This window comes from Carcharhinus amblyrhynchos, chromosome 13 (assembly GCF_965287045.1).
Source record: "Carcharhinus amblyrhynchos chromosome 13, sCarAmb.v2.hapA, whole genome shotgun sequence".
NCBI lineage: Eukaryota > Metazoa > Chordata > Chondrichthyes > Carcharhiniformes > Carcharhinidae > Carcharhinus > Carcharhinus amblyrhynchos.
The window spans coordinates 31,788,472-31,805,690 of NC_137336.1; the positions used below are offsets into that span (position 1 = coordinate 31,788,472).

The 17,219-nt window shown below is 39.8% G+C and overlaps 1 protein-coding gene across 5 annotated transcripts in view; it reads right to left on the reverse strand.

Moving 5' to 3' along the window:
- Positions 1 to 401: 401 nt before the first annotated feature.
- Positions 402 to 17,219, reverse strand: part of LOC145351814 (rho GTPase-activating protein 26-like) — a 170,651-nt gene continuing 153,833 nt past the window's right edge. For 3 of the 5 annotated variants that reach the window (XM_080201480.1, XM_080201476.1, XM_080201478.1), the window contains 5 exons: positions 15,182 to 15,214; positions 13,127 to 13,146; positions 5,601 to 5,711; positions 3,563 to 3,654; positions 402 to 2,163 (listed from right to left, as the gene is read on the reverse strand). In XM_080201480.1, coding sequence (XP_080057606.1) covers positions 2,071 to 2,163; positions 3,563 to 3,654; positions 5,601 to 5,711; positions 13,127 to 13,146; positions 15,182 to 15,214 — 349 coding nt within the window. In that variant the 3' untranslated portion in view covers positions 402 to 2,070. The remainder of the gene's footprint in view (positions 2,164 to 3,562; positions 3,655 to 5,600; positions 5,712 to 13,126; positions 13,147 to 15,181; positions 15,215 to 17,219) is intronic. The other 2 variants (XM_080201477.1, XM_080201479.1) reach the window with 1 other exon arrangement.

Genomic DNA, 17,219 nt, shown 5'->3' on the forward strand with positions numbered 1-17,219 from the left:
ATTAAGCAACTTTGAATTAACAACATGTATATCTGACGGCATGGTGGCACAGTGGTAGCACTGCTGCCTCACAGCACCAGGGACCCAGGTTTGATTTCCGGTTTGGGTCAGTGTGGAATCTACACGTTCTCCCCATGTCTGCGTGCATTTCCTCCAGGTGCTCCAGTTTCCTCCCACAGTGCAAAAGACATGCTGGTTAGGTGTATTGGTCATGCTAAATTCTCCCTCAGTGTACCCGGACAACACGGGACTGTGGCAACTCAGGGGGTTTCACAGTAACTTCATTGCAGTATTAATATAAGCCTACATGTGACAATAATAAATAAACTTTAAAAATCTGTCTTACTGATCTGATGAGTGAAATCTTCTTTCACTGTATAAATCATACACTGATCTTTCTTTATACCAAATAAGTTTATTGCCACTTGAAGATAAGTACAGTGAATGCAACGTGATGCAGCTTCTAAAACAAAACATTTTCTAAGAGACCAAGCGATTAAGCTGTACTTTTGATACAGTGAACTACACGGAAGGCACATAAACCACTGTGGCAAGATCACAAAATAACTCTGGATATCACAATCCACTGGTCTCAGTGGGCGTACTGTGAATTTTAAGTTAGTAGTAAGAGCTTGAAAAATTTTGAAAAGCATAGATATCCCCCAAAACATAATATCCATTCTGAAAACCCATTCTTAAAATGCCAAACCTTTGCTCTAGATTGGACATACATCTTTTGTTTGGTTCAAAGTGACAGGCAAAATAATATAGACCATGAAAGCATCCTTTTGTTCTCTCAGATTTTTACTTTCCACATTATTTTTATCCTGTTTCTTACTAGCAACCCAAAGCTCCGTGTCCCCTTATAAATATGAAAGATGAATAAGTTAACAAAAGGTTTGTCCCAAACAGAATAGATAGCACTTTGTTCAACTGCCAAACTAATATAAGTTCAGCTTTTTATTCTGTTCATAGATAACCTTTGGTGCTACTTTCTTATTGTGTCTTGGGAAATTAAAGACACTATATAAATGTAAATTGTCTAGACTTCAAAAATGATTTGAAATTGTTGCATTTGTGTGGAACTGGCTAAGTTGTATGTTTATTTTTAGCAACCAGTAACATCTCCAGCTAGGATGCTGAAGATAGGGATGTCAGATTGCTGAAATCATACTTTGTTGCTGCCACAGCATTCTGTTCAACATGATAAAAATGCTGGTGTGAGGGGGGTTAGAAACATCCTACACTTTCGGGTTGATTGTCATTTTAAAATTGTTGTAAAAACATTTCTATTTAAACTAGTAACATTCTTTAAAATCCAATTATTATTTTGCATTATAGAGGGCATTCACTTTTATGTAAACAAATATCTCATGCAAATATCACAAAGTAATATATATTTTGAAAAAAATAAAAAGTCATGTTTCCCATATCAGTGATTAAGATTTTAAAGTAATTATATGGACAGTGGTGAGCTTTATCCCAGTGTAAAATTTGGCCATACGATGTCACCATTGTTAAACCCCTCGTACTTCTGCTATGCATTATCATAATTCTACAACCTAAGCATCTGATTGCAACACTTCAGGTGAGAGAAATGCTTTTTATGAGACTAGCTGTATGAAGAGCTTAATTTCTTGTCAATGCTGGAAACAGCTTGAAAAGAAATGGCATGGTACACTTTGCAATGTAAAAGCTTCGTATCAGCACACTGCCTACATCACATGGATTACATTTGCAACAGCCTTCTAGAATTAATATCTACATTATATACATGCCAAGATATAGTACAGATAAAATAAACCCTAACTTGGGAAACCAAGGAGTATTTGAATTAAAAACAAAATCTTTAAGAAATAATTACAGGCTCTGGTTCGATAAATTAACAGCAAATCAACATTACAGGACAATAAAAGCTAGGGTTGAAATTAATCGTCTATCTCCAGTTCACAGATCTCTCCTCATTGCATCTCTGCAATAAAAATAAAACATCAAAAACTCAATTCTTGTTGAAGTCTTCGTAAATTGCCATGGATACCATGTAGTGCTCTGCAATAATATCATGCACCTTTAGCTATAGAAACTCGACATAATTTTCTGGAATGAGTCCAGTTTTACCATCCAGCGTTCCTTCAAGCCAACCAGGTTCCCTAGATGAATGAACTGAAAAAGACACAACAATTAATCATGAGAGTACAAGTAATCTTCTAGGTCAGACCCATTTGTGAATACTGTCTATTTTCTGCCAGCCAGCCAATCTTCTATCCATGTTAATATGTTACCCACTAAATGATGACTTCTTATTTTCCACAAAAACCTCTGATGTGGCACCTTTTTCAAATGCCTTCTGGAAATCCAGATATCATACGTTTACAGGTTCCTCTTCATCCACGGCATGTGTTGCTTCTTCAAAGAACTCTCATAACTTTGTTAAACATGATTTCCCTTTCACAAAACCATGCTGACTCTTCTTGATTACCTTGATTTTTTCTAAGTGCCCAGCTTTAACCTCCTTAATGGTTGATTATAGCACCTTTCCCCACAACAGATGTCAAGCCTATAGATTTCTGCCTCTGTCCTTTTTTGAATAGAGGAGTCACATTTGCTACTTTCCAATGATGAAATCTTTCCAGAATCTAGAGAATTTTGGAAAATTAACACCAATGCCTCTATTACCTAATTAGCCACCTCTTTTATAACTCCATGTTGAAGTCCATCAGGACCTGGAGACTTGTCAGCCCGTAGCTCCATCAGTTTGCTCAGTACCACTTTTCTAGTGATTGTAACTTCACTAAATTCCTCTCTCCTTTTCACATCCTGACTTACAGCTATTACTGGAACGGTTCATGTAACTTCTATAGTGAAGACAGAAGCAAAATATTTGCTCATTTAATATGCCATTTCTTTATTATCTACTATTAACTCCCTATTGTCATGCGCTAGAGAACAAACACTCACTTTACTTTTTCTTCCTTTTTAAATATCCTTGAAATTCTTACTAGCCATTTTTACGTTTCTAGCGAGCATCTTCCCATTCTCTAATTTCTTTTTCCTGATTAAGCTTTTAGTCATTCAGTTGAACCTATCAATTTTGAAGGGGTAGTCAGGAAGGGGCAAGTACTGTGATTGCCCAAGTGTAAAAGCGGTTTTAAGTATAATTTCATAAAACTTCATAATCTATTGCACAAGGTTGACCAATTATGCCCACGTTATGTTGATTTAAAATCCAATGTAGTATTCCAATGTAGTATAAAGTGCACCTGTACTCTTTTAAAACTAAGTAAGTAGTCTCACAACACCAGGTTAAAATCCAACAGGTTCATCTGATAGCATAAGCTTTTGGAGCATTGCCCCTTCATCAGGTGAGTGCAGGATTTGTTTCACAAACAGGGCATACATAGACACAAACTCAATTACAAGATAATGGTTAGAACGCAAGTCTTAACGGGTAATCAAGTCTTTTAAAACTAAACTCTAAATGCTGTTCAACAAGTTGATTTCATACAGAAGTTTGGTTAAACAATCTCACCCTTCAATTCAACAGAATTTTCTTCACACTTACCATTCTCAAACATGGTTCCAGCACCGAAGGATAATTCTGAATCATGTTCTGCTTTACATGCGTACAAGGCTCGAGCCTTGCGACCTGGGATACTGTAAAAAAATCATATGAATTGTGGTCAGGTACTTAATCAGGTAGAACAGCTGTGTACATTGCTCACTGATATTCAGTTTGAGTTCTGCCTGACTCCTAACCTCATTATATCCTTGGTCAAAACATGGACAAAAGAGCTGCACTCAAGAGGGGAGGTGATGGTGACTGCTTCTGACATCAGGAACAAATCTGGCATCAAGGAGCCCTGGCAAAATTGATGATAGAATCAGAGGGAAACACTCCATGGTTTGGAGTCAAGTTGTGTATGTTGATTGACGTCTTTTTTCTTACATGGGTCGTGCGAGGGCTGCTCTTGGATGTTGCTTCGAGAGTTGCCTAGTGCTTCACGTCGTTAGTGTACGCTTAAACTGGACCAGCTGACGGGCAACATGACAGCTCAGTGACTATCACTGTTTGCTGTGCAGATACATGGATTTCGGCCAGTGTCTATGGGAGTTTGCACATTCTCCCCGTGCTTGCATGGGTTTTCTCCGGGTGCTCCGGTTTCCTCCCACACCCCAAAAACGTGCTCTTAGGCTGATTGGTGTTAACAAATTGTCCCTAAATTAGGCATCCCTCAATCTGGTTATAACTCTGTAAATTTGCACACCTTTATTGTGGAGTCCAATAGGCGTCAGCAAAGGTCATAGGTAGAAGAGGGCACTCTGAATGTTAAAATGGCGGCGCAGGCTTGAAGGGCCAAAGAGCCTGTTTCCTGTGTTGTGTTGTTCTTTGTTCTTTATTACTAGCACAAAGGAAGATGTTGTGGTTGTTGGAGGCCAATCATCTCAGTTCTAGGAATTTGTTGCAGGAGTTCCTCAGACAAAGTCCAATGCTCTGCCATCTTTAGCTGCTTCATCAACAACCTTCCTCCATCATTAGGTCAGAAGTGGGATGTTCACTGAAGATTGCCAGAACCATTCACGATTGCTCACATACTGAAGCAGTCCATGTCCACATGCAGCAAAACCTGGACAACATTCAGGGTTAGGCTAATAAGTGGCAAGTAACATTCATGCCACAAGTTGAAGGCAGTGATTATCTCCAACAAGTGAGAATCTCACCATCTGCCCTTGACATTCATGTTACATACCAGATGTGTTTGGCATGACAGATGTAAGGGGTGTAACCATGCCTTGAAGGAATGTGTTTTAATTATGTTTCTCTGCAGGATATTTCGAGCAGTCCCTGGCATTTTGTCAAAGCTGTTTTGTCTGCAGCCAGTATCCTCTATTGTTACTGAACTGACATCATGTTTGTTTTAATCGGAACTAATGCAGTGTTCTGTTATTTTAATTGTCCCCTGTAATTGCAGAGTACGGCTTAATTGAGATAATTGAGAGTCAGGTCATATGGCAAGGGACATTTCATAGAGAATTCCAGCTTAGTTTTCAGATGTTGTTTTGGAAACTGCAGAGAGAGACTTATCTTTCTTGCCCCTGAAGTCTGAAGACTGGAGCTGCCAGGTTTACTTCCCTGTTTTGTTGTTTTAGGGATGTATTTTCCTCTGAAAACTGCTGTTTGGATTTCTGTCTATAGGTGTTAAAAGCTGGAAATCAAGTATCATGTGAGCATACTTGTTTTAATGCTAACTAATGCTGAAGATGGGTGTACGCTTATGGGATATTGCATTTAAATAGGAACAACAGAGATAGCTAGCTGTTAAGAGTTATACTGCATCATGTTTAAGTCTTGTAATTGGTAAAAGAATATTTTGTTATATTCTAAGTGAGTTCTTAAATAAACTTTGTTGGTAAAAGATTCTTAGTGGGTCGCTTAAATCATACCTGAAGTGAAACACCTGTCCATGTACATCCAAGCCAAGTATGAAAACTTGAGCTCTGATGTATATACATTTTAACAAAACTGTAAAACCTTTTCTGGAGGAAGATTGGATTTCTCATAGACAGAAGAAATTAATAATTTCAAAGAAAAAGTACCACACCTGAGAGGGGAGGAGTCGCTGGAGGTTGAGGAAACAGGTACTGGACTTGAAGGTGCTGAAACCATGGGCCACGAGGGTGATATTGGTGAGCTGGGACTGGGAGGGAGAGGGCTAGAAATTCAATAAGCAGTGTTAAAAACTGAATAAAAATTAAAATTAAAATGACAACAAATAGAGGATATAATTGTAGGATTAGCTTGAAAGTTTAGGGTTGGCATGCGGGTTTATGTGTGAACTTTAAAACATTTTGGCAACAGTTTTTAACATGGTTGGAAACAAGGCTTTTTTCACCAGTACACCGAATTCCAAATAAACAGGAACACATCACACAGAATTAAAATTGTATTCATTCACATTTTAGTAGAAAATATTTCAAGAAAATATTGCAAAGACCTACTGCTTTAAACTTCAATATCCATTACTCTTACCACTTAGCACAAAGTGGAAGAATTGGGAAAATCTGATTTGGGATCTTCCTTATATAGCTGCATAATTTCCTGCCCCCTAGTTTGAGACCAGCACCACTGACAACAGTGCAATATCAATATTGAATATCTCTTTGCCAACTGCTGACTCAAATATTGATTATTCCCAAGGGTGTAATAAGGCAATCCAAAGTTAGATTTCTCCCATCAGACAAAAAAAAACTAACTTCATTTGGGGAAAGGGAGGTTGCAACAATGAAGGAGCAGAATGAGAAAAAGACAATTTTCACTGGCAGCACTAACTTGAGTAACTGTGCATAACCAATAACTTCTCTGAATCCATTCTGGTTTCTCTTCAGCCTTGTGTCTTGGCAATCTATTCAGGAAAAATGCTAACCAAATGACTTCCCTAGCATACAAAATAGGCCATAGCAGCCAAAACATGATATAATCACTGACAAAATTGAAGATCATGTAGGTTTAACAAGAGAATGAAAATATAACAAGCATTAAAAATAGAAGAGAACGCAGGAGAAATACAGGAGCAGGAGTAGGCCATTTGGTTCATTGATCTGCCATTCAGTGGTATCATGGCTGATCTGTGACCTAACTCCATATCAATATACAGGGCCTTTGCTCCATATCTCTTCAGATCTTTGGATATTCAAATTCCATTAATTCCTTGAGTTCCAAACTGCCACTACCCTTTGCATGTAGAAATATTTCCTTATTTCACTCCTGAAAGGTCTAGCTCTAATTTTTAGATTTTGTCCCCAATTCTAGACTTCCCAACATGCAGAAATAATTTATCTTTACCTACCCTATCAGTTCCTCTTAATAACTTGAAAACTTTGATCAAATCATCCCTCAATCTTCTAAATTTCAGGGAACATAACCTTAATTTCTCAGCATAATTAAACCCATGGATTCTGATATCATTCTGGTAAACCTATGCTGCAATCCCACCAAGGCTAATGTATTTTTCCTAAGGTATGCTGCCCCAAACTGTTCACTGAACTCCCAGTAAATGTAACCAAAGAGGAAAACTCTAATTCGAACTGCCATTGAAGTAAAGACAAATGGAGATTAACTGAGAAACTCAAAGAGCTTTTCCACACCATCCACACACTAAAAATGGAAAGTGTCTTTGTTCTGCAAACTGACAGTAATAATTCCATTACACAAAAAGGAGGTGAGGACAAAGTGAAGGAATTCCAATGATGTCTTCTGTCTGTCTAACGGGCCACAGACAACATTTGTTCAAGTGCTCCTCAGTAAGATGTACAATTACAAAGAGAAAGTGAGGATGTGGTGGCCTGCCCAGATGTTTAAACTGGGGGCAAATAATCAAAAGATACATGGCAAACATCAACGCTCTGTGCTTTTGAATTATGTGTATGACTTAGGACACAGGTACTGCTGTTGGGAAAGAGAAACCTGAAAAATTATCAGATTAACTTGACCAATTACCAGACTACAAAGACAATTTATATTAGGGAACAAATCATTATTGATAATTGAATGAAAAATGTCAGAACAGTTCAAAGTGAAGAAGGATTTGTGTCAGGATTCTTATCATTCATTTCCTTTACTACATTCGGGTGACAAATAATAAGTGATGCATTAGGGAAAAAGGTCGTGAATTACTGACCAAAAGCCTCAAGGGAAAAATGAGGCAGTTCTTGGCCTGAAACATTATCTCTGTTTCTCCCTTCACAGATGCTGCCAACCCAGCTGAGTAATTCCAGCATTTTCTGTTTTTATTATGAGGGAAGGTTAGGACACAATAAGTCGCCTTAAAATTGTGAAGGATGTTTATATTTTCATTGGTTGCCGTTCTCATAACAAACGAGGAGCTGATCAATGAAGAAAAGTAGCTCAAAGGCAGCTTCCCAAAGATGGAAATCATTGATTGCATAAAGAAAAGCACAGATGAATGGACAAAGTATCAAGTGAAAAGTGTTAAGGTATTCTGAGACGGGATCTACAGGCATTTAGAGACGCAAGGACTGATTAGGGACAGTCAGCATGGCTTTGTGAGTGGAAAATCGTATCTCATGAATTTGAATGAGTTTTTTTGAAGGGGTAACCAAGAAGGTAAATGGGGGCAGTGCAGTCAACGTTGTCTACATGGATTTTAGCAAGGCCTTTGACGAAGTACTGCATGGTAGGTTGTTGCATATTGTTAAATCTCACAGGATCCAGGGTGAGGTAGCCAATTGGATACAAAATTGGCTTGATGACAAAAGACAAAGGGTGGTTTGTAGAGGATTGTTGGAGGCCTGTAACCAGCGGTGTGCCTCAACGATCGGTGGTCGGTCCACTGTTATTTGTCATTTATATTAATGATTTGGATGAAAATTTAGGAGGCACGGTTAGTAAGTTTGCAGATGACATCAAAATTGGTGGCATAGTGGACAGGGAAGTAGATTATCTAGGATTACAACTGGATCTCGATCAATTGGGCCAGTGGGCTGATGAATGGCAAATGGAGTTTAATTTAAATAAATTAAGGTGATTTGTTTTGGTAGATCGAACAAGAGCAGGACTTACTCAGTTAACGATAGGGCATTGGGGAGATTTATAAAACAGAGAGGTCTAGGGCTACAGATTCATAGCTCCTTGAAAGTGGAGTTACAGGTGGACAGGGTGTGAAGAAGGCATTCGGCACGCTTCGTTTCATTGGTCATAACATTGAGTACAGGAGTTGGGACATTTTGTTGAAGTTGTACAAGACATTGGTAAGGCCACACTTGGAATACTGTGTACAGTTCTGGTCACCCTATTATAGAAAGGATATTTTTAAAATAGAAAGAGTGAGGAAAAGATTTACGGGGAGGCTACCAGGACTTGATGGCTCGAGTTATAAGGAGAGGCTGGATAGATGGGGACACTTTTCCTTTGTGTGTAGGAGGCTTAAGGTGATCTTACAGAGGTCTATAAAATAATGAGGGGCATAGGTAAGATAGATATTTAACATCTTTTCCCAGAGGTCAGGGAATCTAAAACTAGAAGGCATAGGTTTAAGGTGAGAGAGGAGAGATACAAAAGAGTCCAGAGGGGCACTTTTTTTCACACAGAGGGTGGTGAGTGTCTGGAATGAACTGCCAGACGTAGTAGTAAGAGGCAGTTACAAGTTTGTCTTTTAAAAAGCATTTAGATAGTTACATGGGTAAGATTAATATAGAGGGATATGGGCCAAACACGGGCATTTGAGACTAGCTTAATGGTAAAAACTGGGTGGTGTGGACAAGTTGGGCGGAAGGACCTGTTTCCATGCTGTAAACCTCAATGGTCCTATGACTGGAATTGAAATGTGGATAGCCTAATTTACCTTGGCAGTTGCATGGGCTAAGATAACAAGATAAAGAGAAACATTGCTTCTGATGGACAATTAAACCAAGGTGATGGATGAAACACATTGTAAAAAAAAGAGAACGTATGAGACTGGGTGTCTCTTACCAAAAAATGGCAGTGTTGGTTCCAGCCAAGCCCCACCCTTGCCACCATTTTAAATGCCCACATACCCACCCATGCTCTTCCTATCTGTGTCACTGCAGGACAAACTAGAGAACACCAACCGTGAGTGGGCGCAGCCAGCTGGGAGTCGTGCCCAAACTGCGAACCTTCAGATGCTTCGAAGAGCAGGCCCTTGAGCTGGCTGGGGAGGAGGAAGAGCGTGCCTCTGCTGCTGGGGAAATGGGGCAGCATAGAAACACGTGATTTCTCAACACAAATGCTGTCATTCTTCAAATCTCAAGTGAGCAATCAATGTTCCCTTGTATTCCCTGAAATCATAAAATCCCTACAGTGCAGAAGGAGGCCATTCAGCCCATCGAGCCTGACCAATAACAATCCCACCCAGGCTCTATCCCCATAACCCTTTGTATTTACCCTGCTCATCACCCTGACACTAAGGGACAAATTTAACATGGCCAATCAACCTAACCTGCACATATCTGGATTATGAGAGGAAACCAGAGAACCTGGACGAAACCCACACAGACACAGGGAGAATGTGCAAAGTCCACACAAACAGTGACCCGAGCCAGAATTGAACCTGGGTCCCCGGTACTGTGAGACAGCAGTGCTAACCACTGTGCCATCGTGCTCATACCATGTACCATCTCTTCCAGGGCAACTAGCAGAACAGGCCAGACAATCTTCATGACCCCTGGAACCACCGGGCTCCAGTAGTACAGAGGGGGACTTCTCCAAGCCCACCTTGGAAGATGTGACACAGCTGTCACCCACATCCAGCACAGCACAGCACAGATATTCACACCTCAGTAGGTACAATAAATAGACAGGCTTCTGGGTCACTCATTGGCGAGAATTTCACAGTTGGCAATCCCAGCAGTCGGAGGCAGAGATGTCCCAGGGAACTGTCCCAGAGCCCAGGACTCTGCTGAACCCCTTGCCAATGATATGCCTTGTGCCTGGTCATCCCACAGCTGCTGAAGCTGCAAAGGCAGAGTCGAGAGTATCAGGAAGGGATGACAGCATCCCTCCTCGGACTGCAAGGCCAATTGGAGGAGTCCCATTGCCCTCTATCCCAGGAGATGTTGCTGGCACTGCAGCGCAACCAAAGCTAACACTGCGAGATTGGAGACCCTGATGCAGGATGTGCTCTCCACGGCATGAGAGGTCTGTACCAGGGTTTTGACTGCATGGGGTAGGCATTGGTGGGAATCTAGAATTGTCTGCGCCAGAGAATGGTAGGACTTCTGGATCTCACTCCAGCTGCCCTCACCACCACCCTCCCCCATCCCGTGAAGCAGCACAGGATCCCCCGGACCCGAAGGCAAGAGAATCAGCAGGAGTACATCCTGGGGCCCTCCAACCAGGGACCCTGGGCTAATCCGGCCCATATAATACTCCCCTCTTCGAGAGTGACTCTAGCCCCTGACACTGAGGGGGCAGCAATCCAACATCCATGCTTCCCAAAAGCAGGCCTCGACCCTCAAGGTCCTGACAGCCCAAGGACGCCCACCAGTCATCTCCAGTGAAAGGACATTGAAGTCAACAGGTCGCCTCAACTTCAGCTGTGGATCCAGGGTTTACACCTAGATTAGTGAGAGGATGAGGAAGATTAAGAAACCATAGGCATTCAGTGGGCACTGGTGAATATAGGCACTAGTGTAGATAGGTCACTATTTTATCCTGAATGTTTGTCAATAAATTTCACTTTGTTCACCCAGAGCCTCCAACCTGTCTGTTCATGCCACCAAGTTTGGGGGAACAACCGTGCTCACCCAGTGCCTTATATCTGTGGTGTGAAAATGGCAGTACTATGTCTCACCCACCCTTTTGTCAACTCTCCACTAAGGAAGGGAACTCCCTCAGCTGTGATGAACCCAGGAAGGAGGATATGGGAAGCGCTGCCTGCATACTAACCTTCGCATCCCCTTTACAGCAGGTGGCTCCTCAACATGAAAGATGGAGAAGACCTAGAAGTGACCTCTCCCAACCACTCCCCAAAATCGTGATTCTGGGAGTCCAGCCACATTAAACCTATCCATGTCCTGAAAGTCCTCTCTGGTGCCCCCTGAGCAGTGCGCTCTGTGGAAGGCACTAGCTGACTAATCACTGACCTCTAACACCTCATTTAGAGGCAAAGGTACCATGCTCATGCTTCTATAGACCTGTTGTAAATGATGCCAGAGAGCTGAAAATTCTGTGTGGCCTCAATATCTGAAGAGTGTACTAGCTAATGACATGCTAATGTATTACAATAAGCTTTGTGGTCCCACGGCATGTTTCATGTCACTGCACCAGCAAGGTGCTGAGAAGTTGGGAACTTGGAAACTCACCGGCACAAATTGCACCCTCCGGATTTTGAGCCCACGCTGCCATCCCCTCAGATGGAGAATGCGAGCTCAAAAACATCCCCTGGATGTCTTTGAAATGAGCATGCGCAGACAAGAATCCATGTAAAATAAGTCAAGGGTTGTAGGTAAGTGCTGAGAAAGAAAGATATGACTAGGAAATCAGTTCCCAGTCTTGGAAAATACCAGAAAAAGCAAGCAAAGTGAATAGCCTAAAGAAACAAATGTAAATCATGTTTAAGAGAGCACAGCTTCTCCAACACAAGATTTTTCTGGAAGTGAAATGGCAATTAATTAGGCAACATAAATGAAAAAGCACAATGCTGTAGCTGGAAGAGTTTTGTAACACGAATAGAAAATGTTGGAAACACAACAAGCTGAGCAGGTCTGCAGGGAGAACACAAGGCAATGTTTTGTTTAAATACTGTAGCAACTAGATTTCACACAAAATGGCTTCCGCTGTCAGTGGATCAGCAACACTGAATTAAAACAACTTTCTACTAAGCATAGAATGCAGTTAGCAAGTAGACCTAAGGCAAAGATATCTTCTTAGATAAAGGACTGTGATGGAATGTGTAAAAATCACTCAGCTGTATATGCAATAGGTTGGAGTATATTAAATGATACACGTGTTTATGATAATAAAATGATGGAAGGAGCTTAAGCGATCAATATAACTAAGATAATAAAATTATTGGAAGAAAGTGAGATGGACTAAGAGCATTCTGTTATTATTCTGATATGACTTTTATACATTGTTGATGCACTCTGATTTATGTTACGCATGGAGATCAAAGGGATAATTATGAAGCATGTGATATGTTGAACTTATACTGGAATTGTGAAGTATAATGTGGTTGAACACACAAACTGGAATTGAAATGTACAATATCTCAATAAAGACCTAAACCTGCATGTATGGACACTCTTGTATAGAGTAGCAAAGCAAATTGAAGTAATCAAGCAGTCCTATCCAACAGAGGCCAATCCTAAGGAACTCTACACTAAGTGTCACCTTTTGTTCTCTCCACAGATGCTGCTTGGCTTTTTGAGTATTAATAACACTTCTAGTTTTTGTTTCAAATTTCCATCATCTACAATATTTTTGCTTTATGCACATGGAAAATGTTGGTGTCAGCTGAGGGGAACAAAGTGAGTAACTGAAGAAACAGCTTTCATGCAACAACAGAGCTGATGACAGTAAAAAGGAAGCAATAAGCATGTAATAAGGCATGTGTGCCAAATAGAAAAAGGCAAAGCTTTGACAGTTTACCTGCACACAGGAAGAACAAACTGGAAGACAGAAAACAAGCAAATATTTTTGGAAACTGGCAGGAGGAAGAACACAAAATTCGCACTGGATGGATTTGACGGTTAATCCAATGATGACATAAACTGGGGAGGGTGTAATTAAAGTAATACATTTCTCCAATTTCCAATTATCAATTAACTGAAAGACAAAATTGTCAAGTAACTTCTTTTTATTACTTTGTGGGACATGAGTTTTGTTGGCTGGCCAGCATTTATTGTCCATCCCTAGTTGGCCTTAAACTGAGTGGCTTGCTAGGCCATTTCAGAGGGCAGTTGAGAGTCAACCACACTACTATGGCTCTGGAGTCACCTAGGCCAAATCTAAGTAAGGATGGAAGGTTTCCTTCTCTAAAAGACATTAGCGAACCAGACAGGTTTTTCCGGCAATTGGCAATGGTTTCATGGTCATCAATAGATTAATTCCAGATTTTTTTTTAAACTGAATTCAAATTCCACCATCTGCCACGGTGGGATTCGTACCCAGGTCCCCAGAACATCAGCTAGGTTTCTGGATTAATAATCTAGTGATAATTACACCAGGCCATCATCTCCCCTGTCAGAAAACAAACAGATTTCACATTGTAATCTAATAAAGTTTAAGTTAAATTTATTACATTAAACTTATATATGCCTGTTCAAAGATGAACAGCTGAATAATTTAAAATTTGATCCTGATATAAAGATTTGATCTTCTGTTTACATAGACACTGGCTGAAGTAATCTGCTATCAATTCAACTAACAATTAGTTACCAATATGTTAGGATTGAACTCAACTTTCAAAAGAATAACTCTGAATCCTTTCTGACAATTACATATAATATTAGTCCAATATCTTCTCTTAGACAGTCTTTTGTGGAAATCCACACACAAATAACTGGCCATCCTAATCTTTAACCCTGAGGCTTCCAAGGTTTGCTCAATATGTTGTGGATTCTGCAAGGGCTTGTTGTTACTGATACAAAATCTGAAAAATGTGTTCATTTGATTTTTTTTGTGCGTTTATAAAGGTTTAAAATTGACAATAAACATATATTAAAAATAAGTAGCAACTGGTCATTGTCATATGGTAGGACACAAATCTCACATGGTGAATTTCTGACTTATGCCACATGTCTTACAAATGTTTAGTAATGAAAATTCTGGGAAGAGGAAAAGGATGAAAAGGCAAAGCATCATTTTGGTAAACCAGTGAACTAATATGACCTAATTTTTCACCATCCAGTGAATCAGTATTACCATGACATTAATACTCTAAGATACAACATAAATTGATTTACTCTGCATTTGATAGATTCCTATCTATTTGATCAAGGTTAGCCTTTGACTAATAGCCTCTTTGAGGTCAAGAAACAAATAGTAATTCAGTTCACCCTTTTGGCAGAAGGAAAACAATTTTGTTTGCCACACATAGCAAAGTGGCTAGTACATTTCCATAGCTATTATAGTATATAGGAAAACAGTGACAATGCAAGGTACATCTGTATATTGGTAATAAAAATAAGACACAATAAATGACATGCTATAATAATGGAATTAAAGCTCTTCAGGGTTAATGATGCATGGGTAAAATAACTTGGAAAAGACAAACAGGGCTCAAACTTTCAGAGGCTCAAATTTGCCACTTAATAGACAGAAGCTAAAGTTTTTAAAGCAATACTTATATAAAGGATAACTAGAAATTCACAAAACAATTTAGCTCAAACTGGAGATTTCTGGGTTTGGATATTGTGATTTTTCTTGTACCTTCCATTTTTTTGAAGTCTTCTTGCATCCTAAATCAACCTCAATCTGTTTTGCTCTACAGTTAGCCAATATGAGGTGCTCCACTGTGATTTTGTTCAGGTGTACTAACAGGGCTGAGATCTAGAAATCACCCTGTGGAGAGTTGTGGACATTACGCCATTCCATTACACAGCTGACTGGCAACTCAGGTTTCAGCACACTACCGCCATTATTGTAGCATACTTAATACTAATGGATTGCAGACTACATGAGTGATAAAATGCATACACATACCTACTGAGACTGTGTTTTCTTTTGGGGTTTAACCTGTAAACATTAACAAAGAAAGACATACTAGTCAATTACATTTCCTTGATTTTAGTAAATCAGATTTATTTTGATGTTGGAAAGATTTTTACTTGCACAAGAAGCAATACCTGTGCCTGCAACTTGTGTATGCTACATGATTAATGTCACAAATGAGCCAAGTCACACCAAGTTAGCCCACCCAAGGCACAAAAAATTCACTGTATGCAGCTACTGGCTAGCATGCCATCTTAATGAACATTGGGTGTTTTCATGGTATTAAAATTTATAAACCTTAATTTGAAATAATATATCACAATCATAGAATTCCAGTTTTCATACCTGGCTCATGAAATCATAAACTTTTTTAAAAAATCATAAATCATTACTATTTATGAGATTTTGAGTGACCATGAAGGCCACAGGGGATCATCAATAAATCTACCAATGGGCTTCGTGGAGTGCGCGACTCTCTTGAGCGAGCAGAGGCTCACTCAATTGGAAGCAGCCAGTGTGTGATTGTAAGCCTGTAACTTTACCCATATGGAGTGGTAGATCCCAAAGTGAAGACTACCTGACTGTAAGCCATGGGAGTGGCCTTTACCTTTGGTATATAATAAAGGGTACTGGTGATAGGAAACCAGTGTTTGGCTGAGTTACTGTAGAAAGCAAATCTTGATTTCCAAGAATAGCCATGTCCAAGAATAGTCATGTGCATGACACATATGTCTTGAATCCAGTTACTGGCAACAATCATAACAAGGCAACTACAAAGTATGAAATAACCTGGACGGAATGCAATGAATGGCTGCAATGAATCAAAATGAATGGTTAATTTTTCAAATTCCTTTAATTGATTTTGGCCAACACTGCAAGATACTACTGAAACTGCATAAGAAATAGTGGGTAATCTTTTTTCACATCCTAATGATGAGAAATCTTTCAAATACATGTACTCACATTGGCAAGCAATTATGCCAACAGCCACAGTCATGAAAAATGCAAGACTGGACACTTTATAATCATGACAAAACATAACTATTTTAGTATATGTTATATTGTTTTTGGATTATTTTTAGCAGGCCATAGCCATTAGATCTTAAACTTTACAATGCTTGTTTTTGCAAATGAAGAAAGTCATACTTTAGCCTAACAAATATGTAGCTTTAACATGTCCCTGTTGAAAAGAACAGGTTTAATAGCCAAGGTTTGTTAAGTACAGAGCATAAAAAATAGAACCAAGAGTAGGCCGTATTGGCCCTTGAGCCTGCTCTGCATTCAATAAGAAGATGAGTGATCTGATCTTGGCTTCAATTTCACTTTCTTGTCTGTTCCCCATTGCCCTTGACTCACCTAATGGTTTAACACTATATCTAACTCAGCCTTGAAGACATTCAATGACTCAGTCTCCACAGTTTCCTGGGATAGAGAATGCCAAAGATCCAAGATTTTGAAAGAAGAAATTCCTGTTAATCTCAGTCATAAATGGATGACCTTTATTCTGAAACTATGGGCCAGATTTTAGCGACCAAGGCAGGTAGCTCGGGCTGAGAAATTTCCTGACTTGCCAGACCTGTCTCAGTAAAAGGTACTCTGATATGTGATTTTCATGCCAGGGAGGATGATGTAGGATGGAATGAAGCATGCCGACATCAGAAACAGAGGGATTAAGTGAGTACCTCAGTGTGCTATTAGAAAGCCTGCTCCAGTTCTTTGGTTTAGAAGCTGTTATCCATCACATTTCCACCCTCCACTCCCCTCCCACTTCCCCATGGCCCCTCGTACTCTCAATGCAAACTCATGCCCACCACCTACTCAATATGGATCCTCATATCTTCCAGGCCACCTCCATAGCCACTCAACCAATATATACACGCTGGGGGCCATGTGAAAACGATAACAAATGAATTTCAAGCAATCCAATATAGCTCTCACTTCTACAGACTTGATAATGAAAAAAACTCCCAATCAAAAAATCCATTCAAAACTTTAAATCTCTTCAAGCGATTATATCTGATAAAAACAA